This window comes from Ochotona curzoniae, unplaced genomic scaffold, assembly GCF_017591425.1.
Source record: "Ochotona curzoniae isolate NIBS_2020 unplaced genomic scaffold, NIBS_Ocur_1.0 scaffold_3208, whole genome shotgun sequence".
NCBI classification, from domain to species: Eukaryota; Metazoa; Chordata; class Mammalia; order Lagomorpha; family Ochotonidae; genus Ochotona; species Ochotona curzoniae.
This window is the reverse complement of record NW_024467106.1, coordinates 30,803,265-30,819,747: the sequence shown is the minus strand read 5'-3', so window position 1 is coordinate 30,819,747 and position 16,483 is coordinate 30,803,265. Positions and strand designations below refer to the sequence as shown.

Here is a 16,483-nt window from a genome sequence, read left to right as displayed (position 1 = left end):
GCTGAACACATGTAGTATGTGGGCGAGAATAGAAAGTGACCCCTTGTCATTCTCTGAGGATTTTGCAGTTTTACCCGCCAGAGGTCAGTCAGGAGGAAAGGGAGATCAGCTAGCCCACAGAGGGTTCTGCACAGCAGCCCCCTCTGCGGTGTTGAAAAGTCACTGACATTTTCTCAAAGACTCACCAACCTTTTAGATCAGCTCATCTCCCTGTCTTTGAGGGTAGCAGAATTACTATTCAAGTTAGAAAGAAAACCCCAAGGATGCTTTCTTGGGACTTTCCCTGTGCGATGCTCATTTCCTGCCGGCCCCTCCTCCTGGTCAGGGAGCATCTCTGGCCTACAGCTTGCCCATCTCTGACCTGACTGTTTCTCGTTAAATCCAGTCACCTCGTCCCCTCTACTCTTGTTCTCTCTCACAAAGTTTCTGTTCCAATTGCACCTATCTCAGGCTTGCATGCTGAACTCCTCCCTGTTTCCTCTTTCCAGCCCTGGTTTCTCTCTGAGGTCTTCCCGGTCCACCAGGCGGCTCCCAGGTCTGTCTGCCCCGCCCATCTCTGCCCTCTCCTCACGCGGGAGCAGATGACAGAGCCTCCGTTTGTGAGAGGAACCATCTTGTTTCATTACCAGGCACAGGAGAGGTGTGGGCGAGGCCGGGGCTGGAGGGATGCCCGCGGTGGGGTTGGCCTCCTGTCAGTTCACACAGTGCGCATCACCGTCAGTCCCACAGAGGCTGAGGGAAAGTCACGGGTCTGTCTGACACTTAGGGGGGCTCCCCGCCCCGTGTCATGCCTGAGCCTGCTTTCCGTCCTGGGAACGGAGAGACGTGCCCTATACCATGGGTTAGGGCAGGTGGCCCGCAGAGGTGCCCAGGCTGACCGCGATGTGTTTGCTCTCAGCCCTTCTGCAGGACCCCGGAGCCCGTGTGCGGGCACAACGGGGAGACGTACAGCAGCGTGTGCGCCGCCTACTCGGAGCGCGTGGCAGTCGACTACTATGGGCCCTGCCTGGCTGTGGGCGTCCTGTCAGAGCACAGCTCCATCGCCGAGTGTGCTGCCGTGAGGTGCCCTCCCCTGGCAGCAGCTGGGTGCGAACCCGTCATCCCGCCAGGTGGGCAGGCGTGGGGCAGGGAGGACTGGCCCTCTGCCTCCAGAGAACAAGTCACCTTGAAGAGCTAGCTGGCTGGTTTGTTTCAGTTCTTCAAAAAGTCTGGAAGTGATTCTTACCAACTCTAACATTATTCTGGGTTGACCTTAAAAAAACTATTGTCAATTTAATTGTAATCTAGTCTAGTAATTTTAAGATAATATGGCTAGTGTTGGGGCACAAGTGTGCTAAGCCACCACCAACAATGCCAGCAGTCCCAGCTGCTCCATTTGCAATACAACTCCATGAAAGCAGAAGAAAATGGCCCAAACGCTTGAGCAGCTACATCCACATCACATGGGAGACCTGCATGGAGTTCCAGGCTCCTGGCTTCAGCCTGGCCCAGCCCCACCATTGCAGCCATCTGGGAACGAAGCAAAAGGCAGAGATTCTGCTTCTCTTTATAGCACCTTTTTTTCTCTGTAATTCTGCCTTTCAAATTAATAAATAATGACTTACTTTATGTTTCTTTGAAAGGCAGAGTTACAGAGAGAAGAAGAGACAGAGAGGAAGAGCTTCCGTCTGATGGTTCACTCCCCGAATGGCTGCAAAAGCCTGAGCTGAGCCAATCCAAAGCTAAGAGCCAGGAGCTTCTTCTGGGTCTCCCACATGGGTGCAGGGTCCCAAGGCTTTGGCCCATCCTCAACTGCTTTCCCAGGCCACAAGCAGGGAGCTGGATGGGAAGTAGAGCAGCTGGGACACGAACTGGTACCCATTTGGGATGCTGGTACCACAAGGTGGAGGATTAACTTGCTAAGCCACCAAGCTGGCTCCCAAAATAAATTTTTAAATATATGTAGTAACCTTTCTAAAGCAAAATCTTATACCAGATACCAGATAAAGAAATATTTACAACAATTAGGGTTATTAGTTTTAATGTATAATGTTTGCTTTTTATAAAGTTCATGAATAATTAATATATAATTGAAGTTTTGATGGATACAGACATTTGACATTGAAACAGAAGACAGTTGGCCTGGTTGGAATTGTTTTAGCTGCGGATCAGCGAGAAAGTCTTACTATATAGACTGTGACGAATAGCTTCCCATGGAATCACGAGAGCCTGGGTTATGGCCAGTGATCTCTGTTGGGATAAAATGTAGTGTCATATTTGACTCTGCCATATAAATTAAACTTGAACCAAGCCCTCATGGAATCCTTAAAGTGCCAGCTCCTTTTTCTTGCAGTCAGACGGGATGCAATGTACGCATTTGCCTGGCCTTGCAGGGGGCTCTGGGAGAGCAGCTCCGGCCAGTGTCCGTGGAGAGGCGGGCCCCCTCTGTGCCATCTCCTCCACTCCTCCCCAGGAGAGGCTCTGCCAGATGAAAGCAGAGGTGGAGGAAGGACTTTGGGGGACACTTCGATTCCCAGGCCCCAGGCTGGTGGGGAACCAGGCTAAATAAGGGGCTCCAGAGGGAGGAGGGGCAATCGTGTCACCAGGCACGTTGATGTTTCCCTTCTAATTGTGAACATATATGGATGGTTTCTGTCCTGCAGGTGCATGTTGCCCGTTATGTGCTGGGATGTTGAGAGTTTTATATGACCAAGAAAAACTAGATACTATTGCAAAGGTAAACAACTTTGTATGCCTAGTCCTACTGAAACCTTACTGCTCAAACTTAGTATGTTTTTTGTCCTATTTGTCGGTGAAGAAATGAGTCCTTAGAAATCAAATATGCCCAAGACCTCATGACTCATAAGCAATAGGAGTGAGGCTTGGGCCTGTGCTCTGTCCCTCCGTCACCCACATGTGCACGCCTCATTCATTCTGAGCAAGCTAGCCTGGTGACTGTGGTCAGAGGCCACAGGCACAGCCCAGTGGCCTGGAGTGGTAGATTCCCATAGGATTTTAACCCAGTCCCCGTTCCCCCCCAGGGGACCACCCAGAGCCCAGCACTTCCCTGGAGCAGTCCTCTCTGTCCCTGTTCTTGGCTGTCACTCCTGGCTGTGGCAGCAGGGCCCTGGGAAGGCAGCAGCCTGCACTGCCTCCTAGCTGGATAACCAGTCCTGTGTCCATGAAATGGCTGCATTTTTTTTTAAAGATTTATTTATTTATTTTTAATTGGAGAATCAGATAGAGAGGAGGAGAGACAGAGAGGAAGATCTTCCCTCCATTGATTCACTCCCAAGCCACCACATCAGCTGGAGCTGAACCAATCCAAAGCCAGGAGCCTCTTCTGGGTCCCCACGTGGGTGCAGGGTCCCAAGGCTTTGGGCCATCCTCGACTGCTTTCCCAGGCCACGTGCAGGGAGTTGTATGGGAAGCAGGGCTGGATGGGAACTGGCGCCCATATGAGATCCCAGAGCATTCAAGGCAAGGACTTTAGCCACTAGGCTGCCACATCAGGCCCAAATGGCTACATCTTCACATTCTTCCCTCTGGCAGCTGTTTTCTCATTCTAGGTAACAAACAAAAAGCCCATCACGGTCCTGGACATCCTGGAGAAAATCCGCACGCATGTGTCAGTGCCCCAGTGTGACGTGTTTGGGTACTTGAGCATCGAGTCGGAGCTCGTGATCCTCATCACCCCTGTTGATCACCTCCCCAAAGCCCTGCAGGTGGGCTTCGGCAGGCTGCTGGGAGGCTTGGGGGAGGAGACGGGGGAGAGAAGCCAGGAGCAGGAAAGCATCCAAGTGAAGAAATGTAGGTGTGCAGCCAGCTGCGGAAAATGGTGGCAGAGCATGACCAAGGCTGAGCAGCTGAGTAACCGTCCGAACAGCTGTGGCCTGGGCACAGAGTTGCCACAGAATCAGAATACAAAGCCTCTGTGAGCAAGCGCGGAGATGGCAGGGACCGGAGTAACGTCCACCCTTGTACAGGCCAGGCAGCTGAGGGAGTGGGAGATGGTGCTGGCATGGGGCACACAGCCACAAAGCCTCAGTGGCCTCTGATCTCAGGGCTGCATCCCACTAGGGCATCAGAGTCACTCATGTGGTCCCTGTTTTTCTTCTTTACCCGTCCCTCATGGGTCCCACCTATCAGCAGCCAGGTAGCAAGGGGCAGGGGGCAAGTGAAGAGGATGATGGGCAGTTTGTGACCCATGGTGGCTGATCTATGCTCAGCCTCCTGCTCAAGTGGGCCTAGAGGACCATCCTCTGGCCGTGAGTCACTGCACGGTGGCCTGGAGGATACACTTGTGGCTGCATGTCACCATTAAGCGGCCACGTCTCCGTGGGGCTGAGCAGTGTTCAAGATCAGAACACAGGAAACAGTGGTTCCATTAAGACACCGCAGGTGAGTTTGGTGTCCAACCCTGCCGTGATTCTGGCATAATCAGATGATGGGGGAAGAGAGCTCCTTCAGCCACTTTGCAGCTCCAGTCCCCGGTCCCAAGAAAGACTGCAAGGCCAAGGCCGCACTACTCTGGGACCAAGCAGCATCTGTCCAGCCTGACCTTTCCTGGGCTCTGGGACTTGACATTAAAGGGTCCTGTCTCCCCTTTCAGATTGAGGCCTGCAACAGAGAAGCAGAGAAGATCGAGTCCCTCATCAACTCGGACAGCCCCACGCTGGCAGCCCACGTCCCACTCTCAGCCCTCATCATTTCCCAGGTCCAGATCTCCAGCAGCCTGCCAGCAGCCAGCACCCGAGCCAGCCCACCCTGCCTCTGCCTTCTCCTCCTCCTCCTCAGCCTGGGCCTTACATTGCATTTGCTCTGGACACAGAATTGACTGCCCACTGGGGCGAAATATTCCTCCACCTCATGTTTCCACCTGGGGAAGACCTTTGGGACCGGGGGCTGGAGCTGCAGAGTGCTGAAGGAGCTCTCTCCCCGCATCATCCCCAATCCCTCCCAACCCCCCAGAATGTCCTTCCTTGGTGTGTCCACATTTGTGCAGTTTACTAATGTGCAAGGAGGAGTGCCAAGGGAGGAGGCCGTCTCTGGTGGGTCACTCTGCCATGCTTACAGCCGTTTACTAGGTGGGCACCCCACTCCACAGCACACGGAGTGAGTATGTGCAGCACTGCCAAGAGGGCTGCTTGCTTTGTCGCAAGCTGACTCACTCCAGCCAGGTCTTGAGCATCTGGGCCTCCACCGACCCCCACACACTCCATATCTGTTTCTGGGTAAGTACCTCCTCTAATCTAGAAACCAGGGTTGGAGGGTGGGAGAGCTGCCATGGTAGATACTATAACATAAAGCTACAGCACCTTGGACATTCCAGAAGCACCAGGCAAAGTGGAATGAGCTCTCCCAAATTCAGGGCCCCATCTACCATGTTAGGCTCAAGCAAGCTGCCTGGACGGCATTCAGCTAATGCTGTGTCAGGAGGGACAATCTCAGTGGCCACCAATCTGCGTCTGTGATGTTTGTGAAAGGGACAAGCTACGTTGCATCTGAGCATCTTGCCTTATGCAGTTTTATATTAATCATATATATATGCATATATATATATATATACTTTTCAGTATTCACTACATTGAGAATTTTTTAGACATCAACCTTTAAACCAGTTGCTGCTACTTTAGATAACTGCCAAAAAGTGAAACAACCAGTGGTGTGTGTGATTGACACATGACCTCACTACTCTATGATGAAGGGGAATAGCCATATTTGTAAAGCGACAATCACGTGTGGGAACCTGGAATTTTCCGTTCATGAAGACACACTTGCTTTGTTGGATGTGCACAATGTAGATAAGAGTTCCGTCTTTTTTGATATAGAATTATAAAGAATTGTGATTTATATATTTAAAAATGTCAAGCTAAGATTAAATTGTTTGCATGTTGTCTGAAATTAAATGCCTTGAATGTGTTTCACAGTTTCAAATAAGCTATTCAATGAAATACCTGTTTATGTGCACCTGAACTTAGATTTTTACATGAAGTATTTTTTCAGTATTATATGTACCCTCTGAAATATATAAAGATATGCTTATTATACCAAAAGGTTGTTGAAAAGTGGGCACTTAAAGCTTTTGGAATATCTCGAGCTGATGTAGCATGTTTGTTGCAATTGCTTTTCTTTTATGTATAAATATTTTTAATGCAATATACTAGAAAGCTTTTCTATTTTAATAAAAATACTTTTATATGACCTTGCGTCCTTCCAAGCAGTGTGAATCACTTCTCAGCCTTTTGGATAACATGGGGTGCAGAATGAAACATTCAGGCATGGGTGGCTGAGCCGAATCCATGGCTCTGGAATAAGCAGTCATGCAGTGCTGTTGCCCCAAGCCCAGGACTACAAGAGCAGTGATGGACCATTAGAATAGAGCTGGCCCTAGGCAGAGGCCAGGCGGTGGCAGGCAGGAGTCACCTACAGAGCCCGTGAGGACAGGACAAGCGCCAGGCCTGATGGCCCAGCTCAGGTTGTACCCGCTTAGGTCAGGTGCCCTGCTCGGCAGGAGGCGGGGCTTGTGGTGGGAGAGATTTCCCTGTCGTCGCCCATCCACTGTGGGTCAGGAGCAACTCTATTTTTTTTAAACCTTTTCCATATTTTTAATTCTATTTTTGACAATCTTTACATAGTTAATTAGGGTAAAAAGGCTCAAGGGCTATAGGAAAGTGGGTAAGACTATTATTTCCATACTGTTTCCTTCATGTATCTGAGGTAAAGGGGATATTAGGGAGGAGCCCACCAGTTCCACCCCTCGGTCCTGATGAGGGGACTTGTCGACGGGTTTTGCTCAAGTTGGTTTTGGATAGTTCAGCAGTTATGAATTGATGCCAATTCTCACCATTACAGCGTGAGGTCGTTTCGAAGAATCCATGTTGACATAGTTCATCAATAGAGTCTCCGTTTGCCCAGTTTTTCATGCAAACTATAGCTGAGGTGGTCTGGTTGGACTTGTTCTGTCTTCTTCTCTTCTTTAGTTTAGGTTCTAGTCCAGCAGTTCGATTGGGGAGATCCCTAAGGAGACTTTGTCTGGGTGTTCCCAGACCAGATTTTGTATGTATAGGCAAGAACAGGGCTGGCACCGTCATGTCCCCATCAGTTGGTGGTTGCAATTGTGGGTGGTTGTTTCCAGCCCCGATTTCATGGGAACATGGGTGTTGCAGTTCGCCTGATTCTGCTGTAACATAGACTCGCATAACAGTGGGAGGCAGCAGATAGTGTAACACCCACAATAACTAACCAGGCCTGCCTGGGTTGCCGGTGATTGCAGCAGATAGTCCGTCTTGTCCCACTTCATTAGGTTCTACATGTCAATGGTATTAAGCTGTTCATCTACCACAATCAACTTATCCAGCCTAACGATGTTGTTGGGTGCTCTTGTTAGCCCCCCAGCTGTCTAATTTCGTGCCTCTGTGGGAGTGGTAACCTAAGAGGAGGGAGCCCATATGTCCTCCCCGGCCTCTCCACTCCAGGTTATGCATATCCGGGTGGTTATCTTGGTTTGACATGAAGAAATTTGCCCCAGTGCCAGTTTGCACTGATGCTGCAGTTAAGCCCACCAACCTACACCACTTTAATTGTAAGTTATGCCAACGGTAGGAACTATCAGCCCAGCCTGGCTTTTCCTGATTAGTCTACATGAGGCCACAGTGGGCGTAGTATACAGCCGGGGCGCACCCCCATATTCCTCTGTGGCTCCGCCCTCACTTACTGGTCTCTAATGTCGCTGTGGGGTGGCTGCGGTCACATTCGGTAAGGCTAACCTCACTTGGCATTCCGTAATGTGCACGGGTTTTTGTCACTAACACAAAACCTGGCTCGATCCTCGCTCTGTTTGGTGTCAGATTTGTGGTGGATTGAGTGAACTGATTCAGCCTGGTCTGCCCGACCATGCAAGTGTCTGCCAGTAGGAAACTTTCTATGACTCTTGGTGTTACCCTTCCTATGTCCTGATGCTTAGACAGCAGGTCTGTGTCCTGCAGAGGGAGTTGCCATCGCTCTCCATCAGACTCTCCAGTTGCCAGATTTCATGCATTCGAGTGGTATGAGCCAGCCCTACTCAGTTCACCTCTGTCCAAGCAGAAATTGGTTTTATTGTTATTATTACACACGTCAGCATATAAGGAGGAGGAGAGCCCGAGAGGAAGATCTTTTCCGCCGATGGTTCACTCCCAAGTGAGAAACGGCTGGTATGCGCAAACCCAATGCCAGGAACCATGACCTCTTCTGGTTCATGCGGGTGCAGGGTCCCAAAGCTTTGGGCCATCCTCAACTGCTTTCAGGCCCCAAGAGGGAGTGGAAGGGATGTGGAGCTTCCGGATATAAAACGCGCCATAATGGATCCTGGCGATTCAGGTCGGGGATTTTAGCCCTAGGCATCGGGGCCAGGCCGGAACAGTGGTTTTCCTGATGGACTTCAACCAATCTTGTTTTACTGTAGAATGTTTCAGGCCGCCAGTCTCATCCATTACACATACAGTAAATGGCTCAGGTAGGGGCTGAGACTTGGCTAGTCCATCACATATACTGGTCCTCCAGAGCACGATGGTGTTGGCAGTCTTGGCCAGGCTTGGTTGCGTCCAGTACCAGTCCACACTTAGCAAGAAGAATACAACCGTATCCTGATCAGAACGCAGCCCCAATCACGCCCACTCCGACCCATTGGTGGGAACCTCAATCCAGCTAGGGTGTCCCCTTAGCTCCCCAGCCGGGCTTGTTCCCAGCCATAGATCAGGCACATGCCAGTGGCTGAAGAGCAACTCTTCGTAATAACACCTTCTTTCCATGGCCCATTTCAGTGTCCTCCCAAAGCAGGAAGGAGGGAGCCACAAGCTGGTGCTGATGTTGCTGCTTAGGAGTGATACATATTTTGCCTGGCATATATGGCTCCTATAGGTTCACAGCACCCTGAGGTAGATGAGTGAGGGTACCTAGGTTTTGTGTGTGTGTGGCATTGCGGGGGGGAGGCAGTCAGCTGTTTTCGCGTGAGAGGATGACTAGATTGTTTATTAGAAAAGCAGTGGACCGGGCCCAGCACTATGGCTCAGTGGCTAAAACCTCACCTTGCAAGTGTCAGGATCCCATATGAGTGCCAGTTCATGTCTTGGCTACTCTGCTTGCCTTCCAGCTCCCTGCTTGTGGCCTGGGAAAGCAGTAGAGGATGGCTCAAAGCCTTGGGACCCTGTACCCATGTGGGAGACCCCTGTGACACTCAGCAGGCCAGGCACACAGCTAGGGCTAGTGCATACATATCAGCCACCAGAATCCAGGAATCATACACAGGGTGCTTTGTAGGTGATCTGTTACAAAAATGAATTAGCCTGACTCACTAATAATGAAAGAATTGTTATACCCAGAGCAACCATAGCCACATGGCACAGGAGACTATGACCAGCATAGCTCCTGCTCTGCTGTAGGGTGGAGGCCTGTGTCTTATCCAGATGCCCACGTTGAAATCCTAACCCCAAGGTGATGGCCTCTGAAGGCAGTGCTTTGGAAGGCAGTCAGGTCTCCATGGCAGACCCATTATAAAGAGGCCAGAGCCCTGGGGACACCTCAGAAAGTCATCCAAGCCAGCATCCAGATTACCTTGGTTCTGGCCTTCCCGGTCTCCAGAACCCTGAGAAACAAATTTCTATCTAGGGGTGGTTTTTTTGTTTGTTTTTTTGTTTTTTCATTTTTTAAAGATTTATTTATTTGAATGGCAGAGTCAGAGAGACAGACATTTGGTTCATTCCCCAGATGACTGCAATATCCAAAACTGGACTGGTCCAAAGCCAGGAGTTTCTTCCTGGTCTCCCACATGGGTGGGAGCTCCCAAGCTCTTGGCTCGTCTTCCATTGCTTTCCCAGCTGCATTAGCAGGGAGTTGAATCAGAAGTGGAGCAGCCAGGACTTGAACCATCACCCTTGTGGGATGACCCTTGTGGCTCTTATGGGCAGCCACCTAAATTAGGATTCGTGTTTAATAAAGGGACCATTTATAAAACTGTGTTAGGTGTAGGGAAGCCACAAGGGCTAACACAGCACACTGCCTTCCTGATTCCAACAGGTGAGGCTGGTGGCAGGCCCCACGGAGACCACTGCGTGTGGGGGATCAGCATTCCCTCACTGTCTCTGGCCGCCTCCTACTGCTCGCACTGGGGACGCACTTAGAAACACGAGGACAGGCAGCCTGCTGCAGTATCTGTGTCAGTCTGTCTTCCGGGGTGCAAAGTCAGTTTGGGGAAGGAAGTGGAGCAAGGAGAAACTTCCCAGCAAGATGGGCCAGGGCACTGCTGAGCTGAGCTGAGCTGAGCCAAGGAAAGGAGGTGCGACATTAATGACTCACTCCATTACACCACCCAAGATGAGGAAAGACCCCTGACTGTGCCTTCCTTCCTGCCCTCACTCCTTCTCTGCCCTCTTCTCACAGGCCTTAGGGCCCCAATGCCACATTATCTTTCTGGTCTCATGACATGGAAAGTCAGGTGGGTCCTCTGAGGACAAGGGCACACCACCTGGTTGTTACTTTCCTGCTATTGACCTCCCACCCTTCCTCCGGTTCATCCAAAGTTACCAGACATCACACATTACCACAGTTTTATGAAGGGTTTTCCTTCCATTTGGAGACCTAAGAGAGGAATGTTTCCTGTACAGGAACAGGAATAGTAGATCACAAAGCAGCAATTTGTTAAAATCTAGCAAACACTACCTATGTCTATTATATCTTACACTTAGTATCCCATAGGACTAGGACAACCTAAGCCTTGTGTTCCAAGCTCTTCTACTGGCAGTTTCCACTGGAATAATTGTTACATGACCAATGACCAAGAATGGTCTGCACCTACTTCTTCAAGAAGTGAAGTAAAGGTATCTTGAACTAGGGCCTAACTCAAAGCCTATATTCATAGTTACCATACCATACATGTTCCTCTAAGTACAGCTTTGGCTGCATCCCATGTTATTGAATCATGCTGCTCAAGGACAAGAACAAGAAAGATGCTGAAAAATTGGCCAAAAAAAATGAAGACCAGGAGCTAGCATTGTGATATAGTAGGTAAAGCTGCTGCACATAAGGCTGGCATCTCATATGGGCACCACTTCATGTCCTGGCTGCTCCACTTCTGATCCAGCTCTCTGCTAATATACACGGAGAAGCCACAGAGGATGGCCCTAATGCTTGGGCCAGTCATCCATATGAGAGACTCAGAAGAAGCTCCTAGCTACAGCCTGGACCATCCCTGGCCATTGCAACCATTTGGGGAACATACCGGTGGATGTAGGATCTCTTTTTCAGGGCCCTGCATGAAGCTCAGTGGCTAAATACTCACCTTGCAAGCACCAGGATCCTGTGTGAACGCCAGTTGGTGTTTCACCTGCTCTACTTCCCATCCAGTTCCCTATTTACAAAGTGGAAAAGCAGTAGATCATGGCTCAAAAACCTTGGGACCCTGTACCCACATGGGAGACCTGGAAGAAGCTCCTGGCTTCAGATCAGCTCAGCTCCAGCTCCATAAATCTGATCTGCCTTTCTAATAAAAATAAATAAATCTTTTTTTAAGTGATTTCCCATATTAAAATAAACAAATGAATCTTTAAAAAGTAAAGACCCCCTTGAACAAACTAAAGGCAAGATCAAAGAAGGGGAGGCAAACCAAAAGCAAGGTTCAGGACACACTCAATACCCCAGTGTTGTTTGGAAATGCATTTACCACATCCCCTGTAAGGAAGTTCCCATCTCAAAGCTTAGGTTCCAGCCGTAGTCACCAAGACTGAAGATCCGCAGGTCCCAGGCCAGGCAGCCTTCTGGAGCTCCTGAGTGGAGGATCAGCCAAGAGGGTTTCCAGCCTAGAGTTCACAGTTCTTCACACTGAGATTTTCTGGCTGCTGTTGAGGATACATGCACAGGACCAATAATATGTACATCTGGAAAAATAAAACTTCATAAAATAAAGGAAAAGATCCTTGCCTAATGATGAGTGGGGGCAGGGGAAATACTGTGTGCTCTACTTCTGGAAGCTGCCATAGAGCCAGCGAACTGGCGTTAGCCCAGCAGGTGCTGCTGCCCAGGATTCAGTCTGGAGGAGTTTACATAACATCTTAGGCCTCCACTTGAGACACCTGCACCCTCTGTGGGAGTGCCTGGTTCAAATCCCAACTACGCTGCTTCTAGTCCAGTCTCCTGTTAATGCAATTCTGGAAGGCTGCAGGGGATAGAGTGATGGCCCAAGCGCCTTGGCCCCTGTCACCCATGTGGTGGCTCAAGCGCCTTGGCCCCTGTCACCCACGAGGAGACCCAGATGCAGTTCCTGGCTCCCAGTTTTGGCTGCTGTAGGCATCTGGGGAATGATCTAGCAGATGGAAGCTCTCTCTAGATAGATGTATAGATAGGTAGATAGATCTGTGTCACTCTTCCAATAAGATTAAAATAAACAAATACACTTTTAGAGACCAGTGTGGGGGCCTGATGCAATGGCTCAATGGTTAAATCTTTACCTTGCTATGCACCGGGATCCCATATGGGTGCCAATTCATGTCCTAGCTGTTATACTTCCCATTCAGCTCCCTGCATGTGGCCTGGAAAGCACTGGAGGTTGGCCCAAAGCCTTGGGACCCTGCAACCATATGGGACACCCAGAAAAAGCTCCTGGCTCCTGGCTTTGGGTCAGCTCAGTTCCAGCCATTGCAGCCACTTGGGGAGTGAACCAGCAGAGCAAAGATCATTCTCTCTTTCTCTCTGTAAATCCGCCTTTCCAATAAAAATAATATAAATCTTTAAAAAGCAGTTAGTGAGGAGCAAAAAGTAGTTCTCTACTGCTTAAATATTCACCCCAAGAAACCAGAAGCCCATGGCTGATTCCTGGCTCTCCAAGTGTTCCGGCAGCAGTGGGTCTGGACTTGTTCTCCATAGTGAGATGAAGGCCCCTTTTGATACATGTAGAAAAATCAGTAACACACACACAGCTTGTAATGTCTGCCAGAGACCAGCTCCAGCTGACTGAGAGCTTGCAAAGGATGTGTGGATCGGCAAGGAAGAGACGTGGACCACTATAGCATGATGGTCATAATGGACAACTCAAAAAAGCTGCCTTCTTTATTTACACAGAAATCATCACAAGCTTTTGCACAATATCCAATTGTTTCATTTGTGCTTCATGGTTAAGGGAATACAAAAACAATAATAAAAAAACATTATTATTATTTTATTCAAAGAAAACATTTTCAGCAAACCGTTATCCATTCAAACTGCAGTCACCCAACTGAAGCCAGGAACTCCACCGTTGGCAGCACATGCAGTTACATAGTGACGGGTGGTTTGCTTATATCGAAAATCAATTCTCACCAAGCCCAAACTAATATTACTTAAAATATGAAGAATACAAGATTAAAAGGAAAGCCTGTGTAGGAGAGAAATTTATAAAGGCATATGTCATAGATTCTTTACTAAATCTTATAATCAATCATGCATTAATTACTATCACCTTCACCTAGTACTGATTCAATTATTTTTTGTTCTTTTGTTAAAAGGCAGTGAAAAAGATCAAGACAACTCAGCCTTTCTACAAACAGGGCCTTTACAAGAAACTTCTTTTTATCTTAATAAACTATTTTCTTTCCCTAAATATAAATGCCCATAAGGTAGAAGTTTCAAACCAGTTTCTTGTGAAGGCTCACAGCGTTTGTCTCCCTTTAGAAGATGCCCCATATACTTTCTGCTCTACATGGTGGGAAGCCAAAATGCATCATTTCATGTGATACAGCAGTTCGAGGTTGTGTGGTAAATAAACTGCTTATACCTCCACAGTTGTCATCTGTTTCCAAGATATTGCCAAGTCATTTCTTTCATTTTTAAGATTTGTTTTATTTTTATTACAAAGTCACATATACAGAGAGGAGGAGAGACAGAGAAGAAGATCCCCCATCGAAAGACTCATACCTCAGTGACCACAATGGCCAGTGCTGTGCCAACCTGAAGCCGGGAGCCAGGAACTTCCTCTGGGTCTCTCATGCGGGTGTAGGGTCCCAAGGCTTTAGGCTATCCTCAACTGCTTTCCCAGGTCACAAGCAGGGAACTGGATGGGAAGCAGGGCTGCCAGGATTAGAACCGGTGCCTATATGGGATCCCGGTGCATTCAAGGCAAGGACTTTAGCTGCTCGGCCACTGTGCCAGACCCACCAAGTCATTTCTTAAGGAAAACATTACTTATATTAGGGCAAGCTCCAGGACAAAGGTGGGCACATAACAAGATGTTTGGAGGCAATGTGGGCTCAATTGTAGTATTGGCCATAATGCCCAGACCTGAGCTAATCTAAGGCCAGGAACTTCCCCCTAGGTCTCCTACATGTGTGCAGGGTCCCAAAGCTTTTGGCCATCCTCAACTGCTTTCCTAGGTCACACACAGGGAGCTATGTGGGAAATGGAACAGCCAGAACATGAACTGGTGCCCATTTGAGATCCTGGCGCATCAAGGCAAGGATTTAGCCATTGAACCACCACACGCTAGGCCCAAGCTGCCAGTTTTAAATATAGATAAAACACATGATATCAGAGGGCCTGGCTTTGAGTCCCAGTTCTGTACCCAATTCCAGATTCCTGCTAATGTGCACCCTAAGAGGCAACAGATAAAAGCCCAGACACAAGGGTCCCTGCCACCCACAGGAGAGACCTGGACTGGGTCCCAGGCTCCTTGGGCATCTGGGGAGTGAACGAGCATTTGGGTGTCTACCTCTCAAATAACTAAATTTTAAAAAACAAAAGTTAAAAGAGAAACATAGTAGTAGACATGCCTACAGTGCTTATTATGCACCACGTACTAGTATTTGACAGTTGCACACGCTTGGTGCTCACCATCATCCTGTGGGACACGGACTGTGACTAGTCCTGTCTATAGAGCAGGAAACGGTCAAGTAACTCATCCAAAGTGATCGCTCCTATCAAGTTTGCATTTTTATACTTGACAGAGCATTCCATTTAAAAAAAAAATGCAATACAACAATAAGCTGCACTTGCAAACTGTGTCTTGTTTGTTTCCATGCCACTCAATATATCTAGCCTTAAAATATGTCAAAACTGGGGCTAATATTCTGACCTAGTGAGTAAAGCTATTGGCATGGGCACCAGTAATGCACCTGGAAAAGCAGCAGAAGATGGTCCAAAGTCTTTGGCCCTGCACGCATGTCTGAGATCCAGAGAAGCTTCAGCCTGGCCCCACCCTGTCCTTTGTGGCCATTTAGGGAGTAGGCCAGCAGATGGAGGAGCTCTCTCTCTCATTTTCTCCTCCACCCCATAACTCCACCTTTCAAATAAACATATTAGTAAAGCTATGATTCCATAAAACACACAAAAGCAATCTTACATGCTGCTGTGTAAGAGAAGTCTTTGGAGTTCACTGAAAGAAGGAAACAAAGGCTGAAAATCAAGTGAATTTACTAACTCTGGCTGAAATAAGGCTAGGACGACTGTACTAGTATCCAACTACGTAGATTTCACAGGAAGGAATATTACAAAGGCCTTTCGTGATGATAAAAATCCATTTATCAAGGTGATATAAAAGCATAAATGTTGACACTTCAAACAGAAGGGTTCAAAGTACATGGGGCAAAGATAATAAACTCTAAAGAAAAAACAAACAAATCTGCAGGTCCAGCTGAAGACCCCAATGTCACCTTCCAGTGACAGGACAGGCAGGCAGGAAGCCAGGGAGGATGAGACATGGGAAAAGCCACTAGCCAATCTGGCCTATTTCTTCTAGCAACAACAGAAGACCCAGTCTTCCCAAGTAACAGGGAATATTTACCAGCCTAGGCCATATTCTGGCCATAAAGCAATTCTCAGTGAATGTGAACAGCAGTGAATTCATACGAAATGTATTTGCTGACTACAACAAAAATAACGGGAGCAATCAGTGACTAAGAGATATCAGGAAGCTTTCAAATACTGGGAAAGTAATCATTTACCTTTTTAAAAAAATAAAATATTTTATTTACCTGAAAGTAAATATTTTATTTACTTGAAAGCACTGGTCATCTTCTGCTGCCTTCATTCATTAAAAACTCATAAACCAAAGAATAAATCATGATAAAATTGGCACTTCTCTGAACTCAGTGAAAATGAGTTCAGTGAAAACGGGCTCAGCACCGTGGCGCAGCCCGTTAAGCCACCACTGGAGATGTTAGCATTCCATAGGAGCACTGGTTTAAGTCATAGCTGAACCTCTTCTACCCATCCCCTGCCTGGGGAACAAATAGAAGACGGCCTCATGCTAGGGCCATGTCGGAGACCAAGCTGAAGCCTGGAGCCTGGTCCAGTTCCAGCTGCTGTAGTTTTCTGAGGGAGTAAACCAGCAGATGGAAGAGTCACTCTCTCACTCTCAATGCTTTCTGTAAGCCTACCTTTCAGATAAATAAATACATCTTAAAAAAGAAACAAAGAAGGAAAATGGAAACACAGCATCTAACTCGGTGGAATACAACTCAAGCCAGACTCAGAAGGAAATTTATCATGCCAAATGCTTGGG

General features: G+C 48.2%; 1 protein-coding gene across 1 annotated transcript in view; it reads left to right on the top strand.

The window, feature by feature from the left end:
* The window catches only part of RECK (reversion inducing cysteine rich protein with kazal motifs), a 71,037-nt gene extending 64,942 nt beyond the window's left edge, over positions 1–6,095 (top strand). Inside the window, exons 18-21 of the mRNA XM_040963022.1 lie at positions 899–1,109; positions 2,643–2,716; positions 3,549–3,704; positions 4,592–6,095. Of these exons, the coding sequence (XP_040818956.1) occupies positions 899–1,109; positions 2,643–2,716; positions 3,549–3,704; positions 4,592–4,816 (666 nt within the window). The 3' untranslated portion in view covers positions 4,817–6,095. The remainder of the gene's footprint in view (positions 1–898; positions 1,110–2,642; positions 2,717–3,548; positions 3,705–4,591) is intronic.
* Positions 6,096–16,483: the final 10,388 nt, after the last annotated feature.